Source organism: Mobula birostris, chromosome 2 (genome assembly GCF_030028105.1).
Source record: "Mobula birostris isolate sMobBir1 chromosome 2, sMobBir1.hap1, whole genome shotgun sequence".
NCBI classification, from domain to species: domain Eukaryota; kingdom Metazoa; phylum Chordata; class Chondrichthyes; order Myliobatiformes; family Myliobatidae; genus Mobula; species Mobula birostris.
This window is the reverse complement of record NC_092371.1, coordinates 205825364-205844134: the sequence shown is the minus strand read 5'-3', so window position 1 is coordinate 205844134 and position 18771 is coordinate 205825364. Positions and strand designations below refer to the sequence as shown.

Sequence of the window (18771 nt, the reverse complement as noted above, 5' to 3'; positions counted from 1 at the left end):
TTGAAAGCAATACAGTTGATGCTAGGTATTGGCATTTCCAAGTCATGTTAATTCACTCAATTTAACAATTTCTTCTGATCCTATACTCACAACCTTTTAAAATGACAATTTATACTGTGCTCTGGGAATATTGACACCAGTACCTAACCTTGTTTTCTGGAGAGTTTTGCAAACAAGTCAGAGAAGAGATTTCAACCTGTAACCCTCAAGTACTGAGTAACTTAGTATTTGTACACTTTCTCATCTCTATCATTTAACATTTTCTCAAGTTTCTTAACTGATAGAATTTTTTGGCTTGAGCTAAATATCTTCACAGAAAGAAGCAAGATATTTTTTTGAAGAATGAAGGCAGACAGTGCAGGGAAGTCATTGAAGTCAAGATGTACTGGACACTAAACAAATCTCAAAGCTGTGCTATTTTTTTGTGTTATGACTTCCACCCAATCTGATCATAAATCCTCTTCCTTTCCCCTCCCTGCCTTGCTATGCTGTTGTCCTTTCAATATGCCCTTGAATATACTGCATAAGCTTGAAGTATAGTTTTCAGTTCTGATCACCTCAATATAGCAAGCACGTGGAAGCTTTAGAGAGGGTGCAGAGTAGATTTGCCAGGGTGCTGCCTGGATTAGGGAACGTGCCTTATGAGAAAATGTTGAGTGAACTAGCTTTGGACCAAAGCAAGATGAGAGGTGACTTGATAGAGGTTTATAAGATTATGGGAGGCATTGATAGGGTAAATAGCCAGTGCCTTTTCTCCCATGGTGGCAGTGCTCAATACCAGAGGATATTCTTTGTGTCAGTGAGTGCAGGAAAGTTTAGGAGAGATGTCAGAGGTATGGTTTTTACACAGTGAGTGGTATGTATCAGGAATGCACTGCTGGGATTGACAATGGAGGCTGATACAATAGGGACGTATAAGAGACTCTTAGAAAGGCACATAGACATTAAGAAAAATGGAGAGTTATGGGCTGGGTAGGGGGAAGTGTTAGACTGATCGTGGACTAGGTTTATATTGATCAACACAACATTGTGGATGGAAGGGCCCATACTGTGCTATACAGTTCTATGTTCCATCTTCTTGCAGTTTCTCCCCACCTACAGTTTAAACATAATATAATCGATGACAATCCCAAACCTATTCTTAGACTCTTCCCCTCTGAAGAGAATGAACGCAACATTCCTTTTCTGTCCACACAGTTGTTGTTTCCCATTTTTGGTACCTATCCACAAAAAGCATCTCCTCCAAAGCCTTGACCTTCCCTCCTGCATTGCTCATTCATTTTTCTATTATGTCTCAATCATTACTGAAATATGTATGTTAGTTAATGGTCTTGGCAAAATGGGATTGTCAGTGTCTTTGTCGCACAGTTGTCAGTTCAGTGCAAATGTAAAATGATCTTAAGAGTAAGGAAGAAAACCCTATCTAATGTTGCTCACTGCATTAAATGTCATGCTAGTAATTGATGGTGCTTTAAAATATCTGTACAGCAATATAGAGAGCATCAGCTATAAAGAAGTTGAATAAGTCAACTTTCTGCAAAACATCATCAGGATCGACATGATATAAAACAGATCAATTAAAACTGAAAATTTAAAAGATACTGCAGAGAACTGATTACAAGTTAACTATTCCAGACTACATGATTTGTTGACAGGTCAGAGTATTTCAATATGGAGTTTTGAAACTGCAATACAATTACAACAGTAAACAGAAGGAATTCATATTGGGTGAGTCCTGATTAAGGACATTTCGGACTGAAACATCAACTGTGTAGATGCTGAGTTCCTCCAGCATTTTGTGTGTGTTGCTCAAGATTTCCATCATCTATAGAATCTATTGTGCGTATCATTTTGGGTGATCAGGCAACTTAAGATAATGCAAGAAATGTCTGTGTCAGGAATTGATTTCCTGACAAAGGTATTCTGGTGACAGAAGTGTGCAAATGTCGATATCAGCAAAAACGTGCTGCAGAAAGAATGTGGTTAAAACATGAGATTTTTATTTTTCCATAGACAGGAAGAAGTGGGGCCCCAGAAGTAGCAAAGGTAAAGACTTTTCATCACATATTTGAGTCAGTTTTCATTATACAGTGAATTAAACAGTGCAGTAGAACTATTGAACAATTCCTGTTAACAATGTTATTGGAAGGGAACATTTTGCATTTAATCAGTGTAACATATTTGACTTTGCTGTTTGATTTGAGTTAGTACAAGGAGAATGACAGTTCAATTTCAATAAGTGAACTTTGAAGGAATGAATAATGAATTCACAGTAGTAAACTGTTGTGAACTGTTATGGGTAAACCTATAGTCAACAGTTGGAAATGTTTAAATATGTATTTGATGAAATACAAAGCACTCCATATCCCAAGTCAAAAATTCTATTTGTACAAATAAACAATCTTAATCAATAAAATCAAACAAGATAGCATCAGAAAAAAGGAGATTTACCCAAATGTCGGAAAAATTGAATTTGTTTAGTCTGGAGCAACTAAAGAAAAAGACTGAATGAGTAAAAAGATATAATTAATTGCAAGGAAACTGCAAGGAGTACCAAAGTCAGCAGTAAATGCCCTTTGAAACATAATAAAATAACATATTTTAAGGGAACAGGTGCACCTTTAAAGACAGGTGTGAGTATGACTACAGTGTAGATTAAATAAACAACTAAAATGTTAAATGTTGCAATTAGATTGTTTTGAAGGTCTTATGTTTTTTTCTCCACCATCAGATTTCTGAATGGACAAAGAACCCATGTAAACTATCTCACCATTTTTTTTTCATTTTTATCTACTTTGAATATTTAATATATATTTCTTATTGTAATTTATAATTTTTATTATATATTGCAATTCACTGCTGCTGCAAAACAACAATTTTCATAGGATATGTTAGTAATATTAATTGTAATACTGATTCTGAAATCATAAGTCCTTTAAGGGGTTTTTATAAATAAATCAAGAAGTCAAACTTAATAAGGATTTAATATAATTAAAAAAGACAGCTGCTGTGATGAATAGGATTGAATATGGCAAGTTTAATCCATTTTAGGTCCAAAATTCAGGAGTAGTTTCTCAATGATAAAAGACTGGGAACTGTGGAAGCAAAAAAGGTTATTTTGTATACAAATTCAGCTGTTATTTATATGTCACACTATAAAACTTGCTAGAGTGCTTCAAAGAAACTCATGAAGCAAAATTTGATACCATGTATGTATCAAGAAGGAGAACAAAAACTTTTGCCAGATGCTTATACAGCTATCTTAAAAGATGAATGTAAGTAAAATGAATTTTTAAAAGCTAGTGGAATGATAGCCCCAATTTCAAGGCATTTGAAATATAAACTTTACACAAATAGGAAGGAATTATGCTTAAATTGTATTGAGCTTTGGTTAAATTACCATCTGTAACATCGTGTCAAATTTATGTACTTGCATTAGAAGAATTTTGGTGTAGCACAATGATTCCAGCACTTAAATTACTATTGTAAATTGTATGAATTTAGCTTGCTTTTCTCTGAGTTCAAATGCTGGGGAGCCAATAGATGCTGCCATAACAAGTAGCAACTGCATCTTATTAAAGAAAAATATAGTTGACTTGTTTCCAAATGGATAAAAAGATTTAACAGAATAGACAAACAAAAGTTATTTGCTCCAGTGAAGGAATTCAGACTGTGATGGCCAATATTAACATTATTCCTAGGCTACTTATTGTGAAATTACAGATCATTTCCTGTATAAATCATGGTGTGTAAATCTAAAACACTCCCCATAATAAAGCTTGTGGATACTGCATTGCTTTTACTTTTTAAGTGGATTTATATTTTTGAATGTGGGTATCAAGAGACAAAGAGTGAATTGGAATATGTATGAAGGAGTGAATAAATTACCATAACAGGGAATAAATGAATGCTACAAACAATTAATGAATAAGTGAAGAGATCAATGAATCAAAAGCAGGTAAATGGAATTAAGACATAGATCATCAAATTGCTTGGACTCTGGAGCCTTAATGGCCCAGTTATGTTCCTAGTTGCTGGCCGTTTGGAAACCGATAGAAATTTGCCATCTGATATATTTTCATTAGTTAATATCCATTATTATTTTCTGAAGAGCTGGAAAGAAGGGAATTTTATTGATGCATTCACTTTCATATTATCAAATTTTCTGCTCTCGTATCTATGAATGAATGAGATAATTAAATCAAAGTTTTCCGTTGCAGATCATCATCCCTTTAAGTAGTGTTGCAGAACACTCAAATGCAAGAAAGTTACACTCTACACATGTGTCATTATGTACATTAATATTAACTAAAGTATTTTAGGTTGCAATGCACATGGTTGGTCTCAGTGCAGTATTGGAGATGGAGTATATTGCCCATTTTTAAACATTTTCCAATGGAACCCCTCCTGACATTGACATACAATACATCTTTCAACTTGGTCTTCCTGTGCCCTCCATTTCCACTTCTCACAGCAATGTAGGGTATAACATTAAATTCTGTAGCACCAGTTGCTTGGATTTGTAGGTTGCTGATTTGCTATAAGGTTTCTGTGCCAGTTGTCATGAAGTCTTCTACTGGAAAAGGTGGGAAGAGTCACAGCACTCATACGTGCCAATTTCATGAGGAGTGAGCAGATTATAACAATTCCTGTGCAATTGAGTCACCAAACAAAACATCACTAATCTTGCTTACATCATATATTCAACTTGCAACAAGGATCCAGTTTTTAGCGAAAAGAAGTGTCATTATATCTGTGCTGTTTAAAGGAACCACCAGTTATATGCATGGTAATTGCTGATTGACTTTGTGGTTTTGGGTGTTGCTTACAGAGTAGTGCCAGAAACCTCATTATATTTTCTGAAGTCAATGTAGGGGTGCAGCAGATTTAACAATTGTGGATTTTGTTGTGTATTTAGTATTTCAGTAATTGAGTAATTTTGTAAATATATTATTTGATTAAGCATTCTTTGTTTAAATAATCTATAATGGGTTAGATGTAAAAGTACATGAATGTACATCATTATGCCACCATGTCGTATATGCGAGGTCACTAAAAGTAAAAGTGAAGAGGACACATTTATCTCCCAGGCTCTGTGCTTTTCTTTGAATTAGTTTTATATTTTAGCATTACAAAAATGACAGTGGTGATGAGTAAGTTTTGAAATGAACCTAAAATTATTACCAATCTTTTGAAGTGCAGTAGGTTTTTCTCTTCACAGGAGAAAAGAGATGGTTGAATTTAAAAAAAAAAAGCATAGCGTGTGTCTCTCTCAAAAAGGAGAGATACGGTCAAGTTTTAACAAAACAGGCAGAAAATGGACAAAATTCATAGGTTCAAAAAAGTAAGTACAGAGTGATAATAATCATAAATAAAAAAAGCAGAAATGGCTGACTGCATCGCAAAGAGAAATGTGTTCAATTGCACAAGAGACAACTGTTTGATATATACTGAATGAATTGAGCAGTATTTTGAAGCAAATTGAATAGCTAACGAGAAACGAATGCCAGTTTTGCTGAGTGCAATTGGTGGAAAGTCAGACAGTTAGCTTAGAAGTTTGACTGCTGCAACCAAACTAGCCAAAATGAGCTTTGCTGATATCGTGGAGGTAATGCTAGAACATTTAGAACTGAAACCACCTTGATTACAGGATGCTTTATGTTTCATAAGTGGAATCAAAAGGAAGGGAAGTCCATTTCATCTTACATAGCTGAATTGAAGAGATTGACTATTGTCAATTCAGTGATGGGCTAGTAATGTGCACCGAAAGATTGTTTAGTTTATGGAATCTTACAATAGAGCATTTAAAAATGGCTCCTTACTGAAGCACAACTCACATTTAAAAGAGCAGTTGAAATCACTGTATCAATGGAAACAGCATTCAGATGCAATTGAATTGCAGTTAGGAATGAAAGTCAGCGTGAACAAAATTGCAGCATTTAGACAGAGGCCTGACTGGGTTACCATTGTGGCAGGGGTTCATATACACCGGACCATTGCAGGTTTAAAGGCAAAACAGGCAGACCAAAATAAACAGTCTACAAAAGGAAGAGAAAAAGATAAAAAGTCAAGTTGCACTGTTAAAAAGAGCATGAGTCTGCTTGGTGTTGATGAAATAACTGATACTGCTGAGAGTGACACAGGACTAGGTAACATTGAGATTTACATTGTGAAGACAAACAAGAGAGATTCAATATGGCTTACACCAGAAGTGAACAGCAAAATAGTTAAAATGGATTTGGACACTAGCTTGCCTGTTTCGGTCACTCCAGAAAATGAATTTGTACAGCATTTCAAAAATACCAAACTGAAGCCTGCAAATATAAAACTAAGAACTTACACAGGAGGAAAGAGACTCCTGTGCGAATGACATTTGTAACGGTGAAATACAACAACCAACAAGCCACAATGGGCTTGTATATGTTGAAAATAGCAGGGTCATGAGTGGCTGAGACTTCTGCTACTAGACTGGAGATCCATCCACTATTTGCATACCTCATCCCCTGTAGAAGAGTCAACTGAAAGTAAATTAAGAAAGATACTGTATGATGCTACAACAGTGTTCAAGTATGACATCAGAAAACCCAAACATACCAAGGGTAAAATAGTGTTAAATGAAAATGCCACACCCAAGTTTTATAAAGCCCAAATGGTTCAATATACCATCTATGATAAAGTAGCCAGTGAGGTAGATAGCATTGAGGCTGAAGGAATTCTTTCCAAGGTTGAGTGGAACCCATGGGCAATGCCAGTTGTCCCAGCAGCCAAGAAGAATGGATCTGTTAGGATCTGTGGTGATCAACCCAGTACTGAAAGTTGATTAATTCCCTCTGTCCAGGATAGAGGATATCTTTGCAAACTATTCTGGAGGAAAACACTTTAGCAAGGTGGACTTAGATGAAGTCTACCTGCGGATGGAGATGGAAAAAGAGTCCAAAGAACTTCTCAACATAAACACACACAAAAGGCTTTATCACTATAATAGGCTTATTTTTGGAGTAGCCTCTGCACCTGCACTCTGATAGCAGGCTATGGACTAGGTGCTGCAAAGCTGCCCAGGCACTCAGTGTTACGTGGATGACATCACTGTTACCAGTGAGAATATCAAGGAACATTTCCAAAATCTCAAGACAGCGTTCAAAAGATTAGAAGATTATGGGCCCAGACCATGACAACACAAGTGTGAATTCTTTAAACCAAGCATCGTCTACTGTGGTTGCATTGGACACCTCCCCAAAGGTTTGCACAGTGTACTGAGAAAATTCAAGCGGTGGTGGATGCCCCAAGGCCAAAGGGAATGTCACAGTTGCAATCATTTTTAGGATTGGCCAGTTACTATAACAGCTTCCTGCCAAACCTACCCACTGTACCCCACCCCTTGAACTCATCACTGCAGATCAGGAAAAAATGGCAATGGACAGAGCAGTGTGAGGTGGCTTTCGATAGACAGAGGAAATGGTGATTTCAGACCATGTGCTCACACATATGATCCACATTGTGCAATGAAGCTTGCTTGTGATACCCTGCCTTATGGTATAGGTGTAGTCATGTCACGTTATGAATGACCGAAGTGAACACCCCATAGCTTTTGCATCACATTCCCTTACTGCCGCAGCGAAAAGTTTGCATAGATTGAAAGAGAGGCCTTGAGTTTGGATTAGAATGTAAAATATTTCAACCAGTACTCACATGGGAGGGACTTTACCCTCACTGCTGTGCTTAACCGCTGGTGTCTAATTTCAATCCACTGAAGGATGTTCCACTAACAACAGTAGCACAAATACAAAGGTGGGCTCTGTTTCTTGAAGGATACGAGATTGAATTCAAGAGGGCATCAAGTCATGGAAATGCTGATGGGAAAATACCTGAAAAATTTACAAATGAGGGCACTCCTCTTGACGTACTCTCCCGAGTGCAAATTGAAAATCTCCCTATTATGGAATCAGAATCTGAATCAGGTTTATTATCACCGGCATGTGACGTGAAATTTGTTAACTTAACAGCAGCATTTCAATGCAATACATAATCTAGCAGAGAGAGAGAAAAAAATAAAACATAATAAATAAATAAGTCATAGATTTTGAATAGATTTCTTTTAAATGTGCAAAAACAGAAATACTGTATATTTAAAAAGTGAGGTAGTCCAAAGCTTCAATGTCCATTTAGGAATTGGATGGCAGAGAGGAAGAAGCTGTTCTTGAATTGCTGAGTGTGTTCCTTCTGGTTTCTGTATCTCCTGCCTGATGGTAACAGCGAGAAAAGGGCATGCCCTGGGTGCTGGAGGTCCTTAATAATGGACGCTGCCTTTCTGAGACACGGCTCCCTGAAGATGTCCTGGGTACTTGGTAGGCTAGTGCCCAAGATGGAGCTAACTAGATTTACAACCTTCTGCAGCTTCGTTCAGTCCTGTGCAGTAGCCCCTCCATACCAGACAGTGATGCAGCCTGTCAGAATTCTCTCTACGGTACAACTATAGATGTTTTTGAGCGTATTTGTTGACATGCCAAATCTCTTCAAACTCCTAATAAAGTATAGCCGCTGTCTTGCCTTCTTTATGACTACATCAATATGTTACGACCAGGTTAGATCCTCAGAGATCTTGACATTCAGGAACTTGAAGCTGCTCACTCTCTCCACTTCTGATCCCTCTATGAGGATTAGTATGTGTTCCTTCGTGAAGTCTACAATCAGCTCTTTCGTCTTACTGACATTGAGTGCCATGTTGTTGCTGGGGCACCATTCCACTAGTTAGCATATCTCACTTCTGTACACCCTCTCATCACCATCTGAGATTCTACCAAAAATGGTTGGATCATCAGCAAATTTGTAGATGGTATTTGAGCTATGCCTAGCCACACAGTCATGCGTGTACAGAGAGCAGAGCAGTGGGCTAAGCACACAGCCCTGAGGTGTGCCAGTGTTGACCGTCAGCGAGGAGGATATGTTATCACCAATCTGCACAGACTGGTCTTCTGGAAGAGATAATCCAAAGGGAAACCAGAGAGAAAAAAACACACTGTCTCAGGTCTACAATAGCAACCCAAAATTCCAGTTCCCCCATTTTTACCAGGGGTGGAATGAACTTTCCCTTGATAGGGGTTGCCTTATGTGGGGATTGGGAGTTGTTGTACCATCCAAACTGAGAGCTAAAGTGTTGGAGGAGCTTCATCCTGGTTCTCAAGTATTCTCTAGTAATATGAAAGTGTTGGCTGGAAGCTTTGTCTGGTGGCCTGGGATAAGCCAGCAGATTGAGCAGCTCGCCATGCACAGTTTAGAAAGCCAAAATGTCCAGAAGATGCCAACAGCAGTGCCTTTCCCTTTCTGGGAATGGCCTGCATTGTCCTGGCAGGGAATTCATGGCAGTAGCAGATGCAACTACAATGTGGCCAGAAGTGTTCCCAGTACCCTCCACTGTAGCCTCACACGCTGTTGAAGAATTGAGAAGCCTCTTCACAGGATTGGTGTTTCAGAACATTTAGTCAGTGACAATGGATCACAGTTTGTTGTGGAACTGTTTCAGTCATTCCAGAAAATGAACAGATTAAGAAATGTTACATCTGTGTGGTACCACCTATATATAAAATGGCTTGGTGGAAAGATTTGGCCAGAATCTAAAGAAGGCACTTTGAGCAATTTCAGCAAAAGACACTACATTAACACTGAATCAGAAGGTCACCAATTTCCTCCTTGCACTTTGCAGTGCAGCAAACTCCAGTACCAACATCTCACCAACTGTGCTGTTCCTGGGTCATCCCTTGCACTACACTTGGATCTCCTTAAACTCTATCTCGGAGGGAGTATGCAGGACAAGCAGCGGAGTTGTATCGAAGGCTCTTCCAACAAGGATGTTCAGTGTCTCACTCCGGGTCAAGCAGCCCTGGCAAGGGACTACAGACATGATCGATAGTGGGTACTGAGAAAAATGAACGACAGAACTGGACCACTCCTGCATAATGGAGTTTGCATCTGATATCATCTGGTGATGACACATCAATCAGTTGAGGAGAGCAAAGTCAATTGTTAGAGAAGAAAGTGTCTAGAGCTGTCACACCGCTTCCTGCAGTCCCAAAGTCAATTCCTACAACCAACATAGAGGAGACCTCAAAACCTGGTATAGTATCACAGTCACTAGTCTCAACTGCCAAGCAGAGTCACCTCCTTGGTCAGGAAGGACATTATCCCACAAGAATAAGAAATTCTCCTCAGCTATTAAATCTTTTGGCCTTAATGGGACAATTTAAAATTTACTCTGCCGTGGATATCTAAATAATGGTTGTTTTGGGTTGAGTTGTTCTCTGATCTTGGCAATTGACTTGGAAACATTTTGTCACCATGTGAGGAGACATCGTCAATGCACTGTTGATGGTGGTGTTTCCTCCGAATGCTTGCCCTTTTTATAGTTTTCAATCAGCTGAATCGATGTCATTTCAGAAACTAAAGTGTGATGTGGAGAGAAAATCCCATTGTTCATTGCCAATGTGGCAATCTTGGCTCATAATTAGGGTCAAGGTCTACATATTTGTTTACAGAATGGCTTTGTTGCCAAGTTTGCAGATGATATAAAGACTGGTGGAAGGGCAGGTAGTGTTGAGGAAACAGGTAGGATACAGAAGAACGTCGACAGATTAGGAGAATGGGCAAGAGACTGGCAAATAAAATACAATGTTGGAAAATGCATGGTCATGCACTTTGGTAGTAGAAATGAATGTGCAAACTATTTTCTTAACGGAGAAAAAATCCAAAAATCTGAGATGCAAAAAGACTTGGGAATTCTTCTGCCAAACACCCTAAAGGTTAACTTGCAGCTGGGAAGTGATGCTGAGGCTTGATAAGGCACTGGTGAGGCCTCACCTTGACTATTATGAACAGTTTTGGGCTCCTTATATCAAAAATGATGTGCTGGCATTGGAGAGGGTTTAGAGGAGGTTCACAAAGATTCTGGGAACGAAAGGGTTATCATATGAGGAACATTTGATAGCTCTGGGTCTGTACTCTCAGGAATTTAGAAGGATGAGGGGAGATCTCATTGAAACCTTTCAAATGTTGAAAAACTTAGACAGTAGATGTGGAAAGAATGTTTCTCATGGTTGGGGAGTCTAGGACTAGAGGGCACAGCCTCAGGATAGAGGGGCATCCATTCAAAACAGAGATGTGGAGGAATTTCTTTAGCCAAGGAGTGGTGAATTTGTGGAATTTATTACCACAGGCAGCTGTGGAGGCCAGGTTGTTGGGTGTACTTAAGGCAGAGCTTGATAGGTTGTTGATTGGACATGGCATCAAATATTACGGGGAGAAGGCTGGGAAATGGGGTTGAGGAGGGGAGAAAAAGATCAGCCATGATTGAATGGCGGAGCAGGTTCGATGGGCCAAGTGGCCTAATTTTGCTGCTATGTCTTATGGTCTTATGGTTATGTTGAAGTTGTATAAGACGTTGGTAAGGCTTAACGTGGAGTATTATATGCAGTTTTTGGCCACCTACCTGCAGGAAAGATGTAAATAAGTTCGAAAGCATACAGAGAAAATTCACAAGGGTGTCGCTGGGACTGGAGGACCTGAATTATAAGGAAAGATTGAATACGTTAGGACTTTATTCCTTAGAATGTAGAAGATTGAGGGGACATTTGATAGAGCTGTAGAAAATTATGAGGGGTATAGACAGGATAAATGTAAGCAGGCTTTTTTTTTACTGAGGTTGGATTGAACTCCAATTAGAGGTCATGGGATATGGGTGAAAGGTGAAAAGTTTAAGGGGAACATGACGGGAAATCTCTTCACTTAGAGGATCACGAGAGTGCGAAACAAGCTGCACGTGAGCTCAATTTCAACATTTAAGAGAAGTTTAGATTGGTACATGGATGACAGGGGTATTGACGGCTATGGTCCTAGTGCAGGTCAATGGGATTAGGCATTTTAAATGCTTCGGCAAGCGCTAGATGAGCCAAAGAGCTGTTTCTGTGCTTTCTATGACTATTATTCAGATAAAATCAGGACAATTGATCACATAATTACCTAGGACACTAAAATTGTCAGTTCATGACCATCTCCTTGACTCCTTGGTTGATTGTGTGTGGTTAAACTGATGTGCTTCAATATATTTTGAGCTTGTAAATCGGTAAAATCAAGCATATTATTGTTCCTCATTGTACGATTCATATTCCTTCATTACTGAACAACTTGATTAACTAGTCATTCAGCTTTTTTGAAGGATCTATGCTGTTTTTCTGATTATAGTGGCTGAGCTTGAAAATAATTTGTAAAAAAATTTAGATATGTTCTGGTGATACACTGTTGCATAAGTATATCTTTTTTTTTCCCCAAGACAGTTTCATTCTGTACTTTTAGTTCACAATTAGACTATATACAGATATAAAATATGACCTTAGCCCCTGTTTTCTGGTGTACCAGATTTCCAATATGTAAAGTAGGATGCAGGTTTGACAGGACTCGGCAGAACCTTCCCATGAAGCCTGGCCTGACAGAAGTTACAACTGCTCCTTTTTGATGCCAGATTATTTCCTTCTGTGCTTGCGTTGTCCATGAAAACATGGAGGAATCATCACAAACTCCCACCTCCCCCGATGATCCTGCGATCTTGATTTCTGAAGCAGACAACCGAGCATCCTTCAGGAGGGTGAACCTATGAAATGCATCCGGCCCAGATATGATAGCTGGCCAAGTACTAAAAACCTGTGCTGATCAACTGGCTAGTGTGTTCACTGAGATCTTTAACCTCTCAATTTGGCAGTGTGTGGTACCCAACTTTTTAAAGCAGGCTTCATTTATACCAGTGCCCAAGAAAAGCGTAGTGACCTGTCTCAATGACTATCACCCAGGAGCACTTATATTCACAGAGATGAAGTGTTTTAAGAGGTTAGTAATGAAATATATCAACTCCTGCCTGAGAAGTAACTAACATCTGCTCCAATTTGCCTACTGAAGCAACAGGTGCACAGCAGATGCCACCTCTTCACTCAACCCTGGAACATCTGGACAGTGAGGGTGCATACATCAGGATGCTCGTTATTGACTATAGCTCGGTATTCAATACCATCATCCCCTCAAAACTAATCAATACACTCTAAGACCCTGGCATCAATACCTCCTTGTGCAATAGCATCCTGGAATTCCTCACTTGCTGATGCTAGTCAGTTCCGATTGGCAACAACATCTCCTCCACAATCTCCATCAGCACAGGTGCATCACAGGGGTGTGTGCTTAGACCCTGGTTCTATGCGCTTTACAGTTATTACTGTGAGGCTAAAGTACAGCTCCAATGCCATATTCAAGTTTGCTGACGACACCACTATTGTATGCTGAATCAAAGACGGTGATGAATCAGCAAACTGGAGTGAGACTGAAAATCTGGCTGAGTGGTTTCATAACAACAACCTCTTGCTCAAGACCAAGGAGCTGATTATAGACTTCAGGAGAAGAAAACCTCAGGTCCATGAGCCAGTCCTCATTGCAGGATCAGAGATGAAGAGGATTAGCATCTTTAAATTCCTAGGTATCATTATTTCAGAGGACATGTCCTGGCCCAGCACATAAGTGCAATATAAAGAATGCATAGCACCGCCCCTACTTCCTTAGGAGTTTGTGGTGATTCAGCATGACATCTCAAACTTAGACAAACCTCTTTAGATGTGCAGTGCAGAGTATTTTGATTGGCTGCAACACAGCCTGGTATGGAAACACCAATGTCCTTGAATGCAAAATCCTACAAAAGTAGTGGATACAGCCCAGTCCATCATGGGTGAAGGTCTCCCCAGCATTGAGCACATCCACTTGAAACATTGCTGGAGAACAGCATCCAGTATTAGGAGCCTGCACCACCCAGGACGAGCTCTCTTCTTGCTGCTGCAAAGGGGTGATGTGTACAAGAGCCCAAGGACTCAGACCAGCAGGTTCAGCAACAATTATTACCCTCAACCATCAGGATCTTGAACCAGAGGGGATAATTTCACTAAACTTCACTTGCCCCATCATTTTTTAAAATAATTTTTAATTCAATTTTCAAACTTGATTACATGGAATAATAAAATCTACCCTCCCCCCTCCCCCTTAACCCTTCCCCCGATACATACCCCTACCTAAAAGAAAAGAAAGAAAAAGAAAAAAAGGAAGAAAGGCTGCCTGGATATTGGAAGGTCTCCACATGCTCCATGGGATTTGAGATAAATTTAATATACGTATTTGTTTCTTTCCCCAAAGGACTAACATCTTTATAATCGGAGCACCTATATATACAATCCTATCTTTTGTAAATAAGGATGCCAAACATTCAAAAATGTATCATATTTATTTCTTAAATTATCAGTAATTTTTCAAGTGGAATACAGATAAAAATTCCATTATTCCAAAGATACTTGCCCCATCATTGAAATGTTCCCACAACCAATGGATTCATTTTCAAGGATAGTTCTAATTATCTATTGCTTATTTATTTTTTATTATTATTTCTACTTTTTGTATTTGCACAAGTTGTTGTCTCCTACACTCTGGTTGAATGCATTTTGGGTGGTCTTTCATTAGTTCTGTTATGATTATCATTCTATTGATTTATTGAGTATGCCCACAAGAAGATGTATCTCAGGGTTATATGATTATAAAATTTACTTTGAACTTTAAAAGGGAGAAACAGCAACAGCAATCATGCTTCATATTGTTTTTATAGATCACATCAAACCATGTATTAATAAAACAAATAAAATCAGTATGGCACATCGCAGTTAGCGCAACACTAATACTGCACCAGCAATCCAGGTTAAATTGTGCTGCTGTCTCTAAGGAGTTTGTACATTCTCCCCATGACCATGTACGTTTCCTCCAGTTGCTCCCAATTCCTCCCACATTCCAAAGACATATGGGATAGTAGGTTATTTGGCCACATGGGTGTAATTGGGCAGTGCAGTCTTGTTTGTTCAGAAGGGACTGTTACTGTGCTGTATCTCTAAATAAAACAATATTTGGAAATCACACTCACACTGAATTCATTCAGAGTTTCCAGTGTGGCTCACAGAAATGTTGCCAGATGGGTGTCAGGAAGATTGATTAATAATGGTATTGTTGTAGAGGCAGAACAGTCCTGGTAATATATACACGCGCATACCTAATGATACACATATGCCCAAACTAAAGTCCATCTTTGATGTTATTTTATTAGATTGTGTGAAACTGTTTGAAAGTATCATTGTGACTGTATGCTTTCAGAATACATTTTTGTAAAGCAGCCAGTGAGAGCAACTAGCCATTTCAAATGAGTCTAGCAACATATGTAAATTAATTCAAAGCAAAGATTTTTTTTCAAATGTATCACCAAGAGAGTAGCATTACTTCAATGGTAAAAGAATATGCATTCCTTCTTCCAGATGGATATGTGCCTTCTACTCCACCATCACCCCATTATGTTACTGAGGCAGACTACAGTGACACACAGCATGATTCTGTAGATAACAGCTATTCCTTCAAGGTTCAGGGCATGTTGATAGTGCCCACATGTGAAGTGCCTTGAGTGAAAGACACATAACTTCTCAACATCTGGATACACAACTTGCAGGCACAAACAAGTAAATGAGAATAGATTACAGTCATGGCAAAGAAGTACTTATCAATATTTTGAGCACTTGCTGTTTTTGTTTTATTGAAACTACAGGAATTACAGATTGCACAAAATTTATAGGGCATACTAACTGTAACCCAGTGCTGCCATGCTTTGTACCTAATGAGCTACACCATGACAGAGCAGCCCAATCATTGACAAGATGGAATCTTAGCCAGAGGTCGTGGGGTATATTGGCTAAATGACATAGGCAGAAAAGCGGAAGAGGTCCTATGCAGTGAGTAAACAGAGTTAGGAAAGTGGTTAAAGAGAATGATCTCCAAGGTGGTAATTTTTGGATTACTCCCGGTGCCACAGGTAGGAGTGGGATAATAGCATGGACGAATGAGTGGCTGAGGAGACGGTGCAGGGGACAGACAGGGTTTCAAGTTCTTGGGTTATTGGAACCTTTTTTAGGGAGGGGGTGACCTGTACAAGAGGCAGGTGTTAAATCTGAACTGGAGGGGAATAAATATCCTGGCCAGGAGGTTTGCTAATGTGACTTGTGAGAGTTTAAACTAGTTTTGCAAGGGACTGAGAATCAGAGCACCAGGTCAGTAAAGGAAGGATCAGACCAGAAGTTAGATGTTAGGGAAAGTGTTCAAAGTCAAAATCAGAATAACAGATATGATGGGTCGGATAGTTTGAAGTGCGTTTATTTTAATTCTAGGAGCATTATGGGTAAGAGTGATGAATTTACAGCATGGATCAGTACATGGAACTATGATGTGGCTATTCCTGAAAATTGGTTGGGAGAGGGGCAGGAATGGGTGATTAACATACTAGGTTTTCGAGGTTTTAGAAAAGATAGAGGAGGAGGTGGGGGGGGGGAGTCGCAGCTGCACACGGGAGAGGTATACTGGAGAGGATCAGACAATTAGTTCATTTGGGTAGAACTCAGGACTAGGAAGGGTGCAATCACACTGATGGGATTGTATTACAAACTACCCCCCCCCCCCCCGATAGCCACTGGGACATTGAGGTACAGATATGTAATCAGAGTAAGGAAATGTGTTAAAATAACAGGGTTGTTGTCATGAGGGTTTTCAACTTCCCTAATCTAATGTGGGACCTTCTTAGTGTAAGAGGTTTAGATGCGGCATAATTTATAAAGTGTATCCAGGAAGGTTTCTTAAATCAATATGTGGACCGTCCAACAGAAGGAGGGGCTGTACTAGACTTGCTGGTCGATAATGAGCCTGGTAGGTGATTGACCTTTCACTGGGTGAGCAGTTAAGAAACAGTGACCACCACTCCTTAACTTTCAGGATAGCTATAGATAAGGAGAGGGATGGTCCTTGGGGATAGTTTTAAATTGGAATAGAACAAATTATGAGGGCATTAGCCAGGAACTAAGAAGAATCAATTGCGCCAAGCAGCATCTCTAAAAAAGAGTAAACAGTTGACGTTTCGGCCCCAAACATCAACTATTTACTCTTTTCTTTTGATGCTGTCTGGCCTGCTGAGTTCCTCCAGCACTTTGAGAAGGAGGACCAAATGTCTGAGAAGGAGAAGCTGAAGTCATGAGAAAGAGAAATTAAAGTCAGTTGTATCAGTATTTCAGTAGAATAAAGGGAATTACAGAGGCATGCGAGAGAAGTTGGCCAGAATTGATTGGAAAAGAACATTTGCAGGGATGACAGCAGAGCAGCAATGGCTGAATTTTCTGAAACCAATTCAGAAGGCACAGTACATATGCTTCACAAAGAGGAATTAGTATTCTGAAGGAAAGATGACGTAACGGTGGCTAACATGAGAAGTCAAAGTGAACATAAAAGCCAATGAGAGGGCATATAATAGAGCAAAAATTATTGGGTAGTTAGAGGATTGATAATCTTTTAAAAACCAACAGAAGGTCACTGAAAAAGTCATTAAGAAGGTAAAGTTGGAATATAAAAGTAAGCTAGCCAATAATATTAAAGAGGATACCAAAAGTTTCTTCAGATACATGAAGTGTAAAAGAGAGGCGAGGGTGGATATTGGACCACTGGAAAACTATGCTGGAGAGATGGTAATGGAAGTGGCAGACACACTGAATAAGTATTTTGCATCAGGCTTCACTGTGGAAGACACTAACAGTATGGTGGAAATTCCAGGTGTCAGAGGTCATGAAGTGTGTGAAGTTACCATAACTAGAGAGAATGATCTTGGGAAACTGAAAGGTCTGAAGGTAGATAAGTCACCTGAAGCTCGTGTTATCACAGGGAAGTTTTTAGCATGGCTCAAGCAGTGGCTGATTTGCAGGAGGCAAAGAATGGGGATAAAGGGAGCCTTTTCTGGCTGGCTGCCTGTGACTAGTGGTGTCCAAAAGGGGTCTGTGTTGGAACCGATTCTTTTTATCTTATATGTCAGTGATTTGGATGATGAAATTGATGGCTTTATTGCAAAGTTTACAGACAACGTGAGAGTAGATGGAGGGGCAGGTAGTTTTGAGGAAATAGAGAGGCTACAGAAGGACTTAGAGTAGGAGAATGGGCAGTGAAATGGCAGATGGAATACAGTGTTGAGAAGTGTATGGTCATGCAATATCAGTATGGATATTGGTATAAGAGATGTAAGGGTTGCCTATCTTCTAAATGTCAAGAAAATACAAAAAAAAACTGAGGTGCAAAGGGACTTGGGAGTCCTTGTGCAGGACTTCCCAAAGGTTTATTTGCAGGTAGAGTCTGAGGCATTCATTTCAAGAGGATTAAAATATAAAAGCAAAGATGTAATTTTGAGACTTTATAAAGCACTGCTGAGGCTTCACTTGGAGTATTGGGGCCCTTACCTTAGAAAGGATGTGCTGAAACTGAAGAGGGTTCAAAGGAGGTTCATGAAAAAGATTGCAGGAATGAATGGCCTCTCATATGAAGAGTGTTTGATTGCTCTGGGCCTGTATTCGCTGGAATCCAGAAGAATGAGGGGTGACCTCATTGAAACCTATCAAATGGTGAAAGGTCTTGATGGAGTAAATGTGGAGAGGGTGTTTCCTATGATGGGAAAGTGTAGGACCACAGGACACAGCCTCAGAATAGAGGGGTGTCCTTTTTGAACAGAGATGTGGATGAATTTTTTTAACCAGAGAGTGGTGAATCTGGAGTTTTTGCCACAGGCAGCTGTGGAGGCCAAATCTTTGTGTATATTTAAGGCAGAAGTTGATAGGTTCTTAAGTGGTTAGGGTATGAAGGGAT

The 18771-nt window shown here is 39.4% G+C and overlaps 1 protein-coding gene across 1 annotated transcript in view; it reads left to right on the top strand.

Annotated features, from left to right (window-relative positions):
- Nucleotides 1–18771, top strand: part of LOC140211131 (cytosolic 5'-nucleotidase 1A-like) — a 68037-nt gene that overhangs the window by 39246 nt on the left and 10020 nt on the right. The window contains exon 6 of the mRNA XM_072280635.1: nt 2014–2046. Within this exon, the coding sequence (XP_072136736.1) occupies nt 2014–2046 (33 nt within the window). The remainder of the gene's footprint in view (nt 1–2013; nt 2047–18771) is intronic.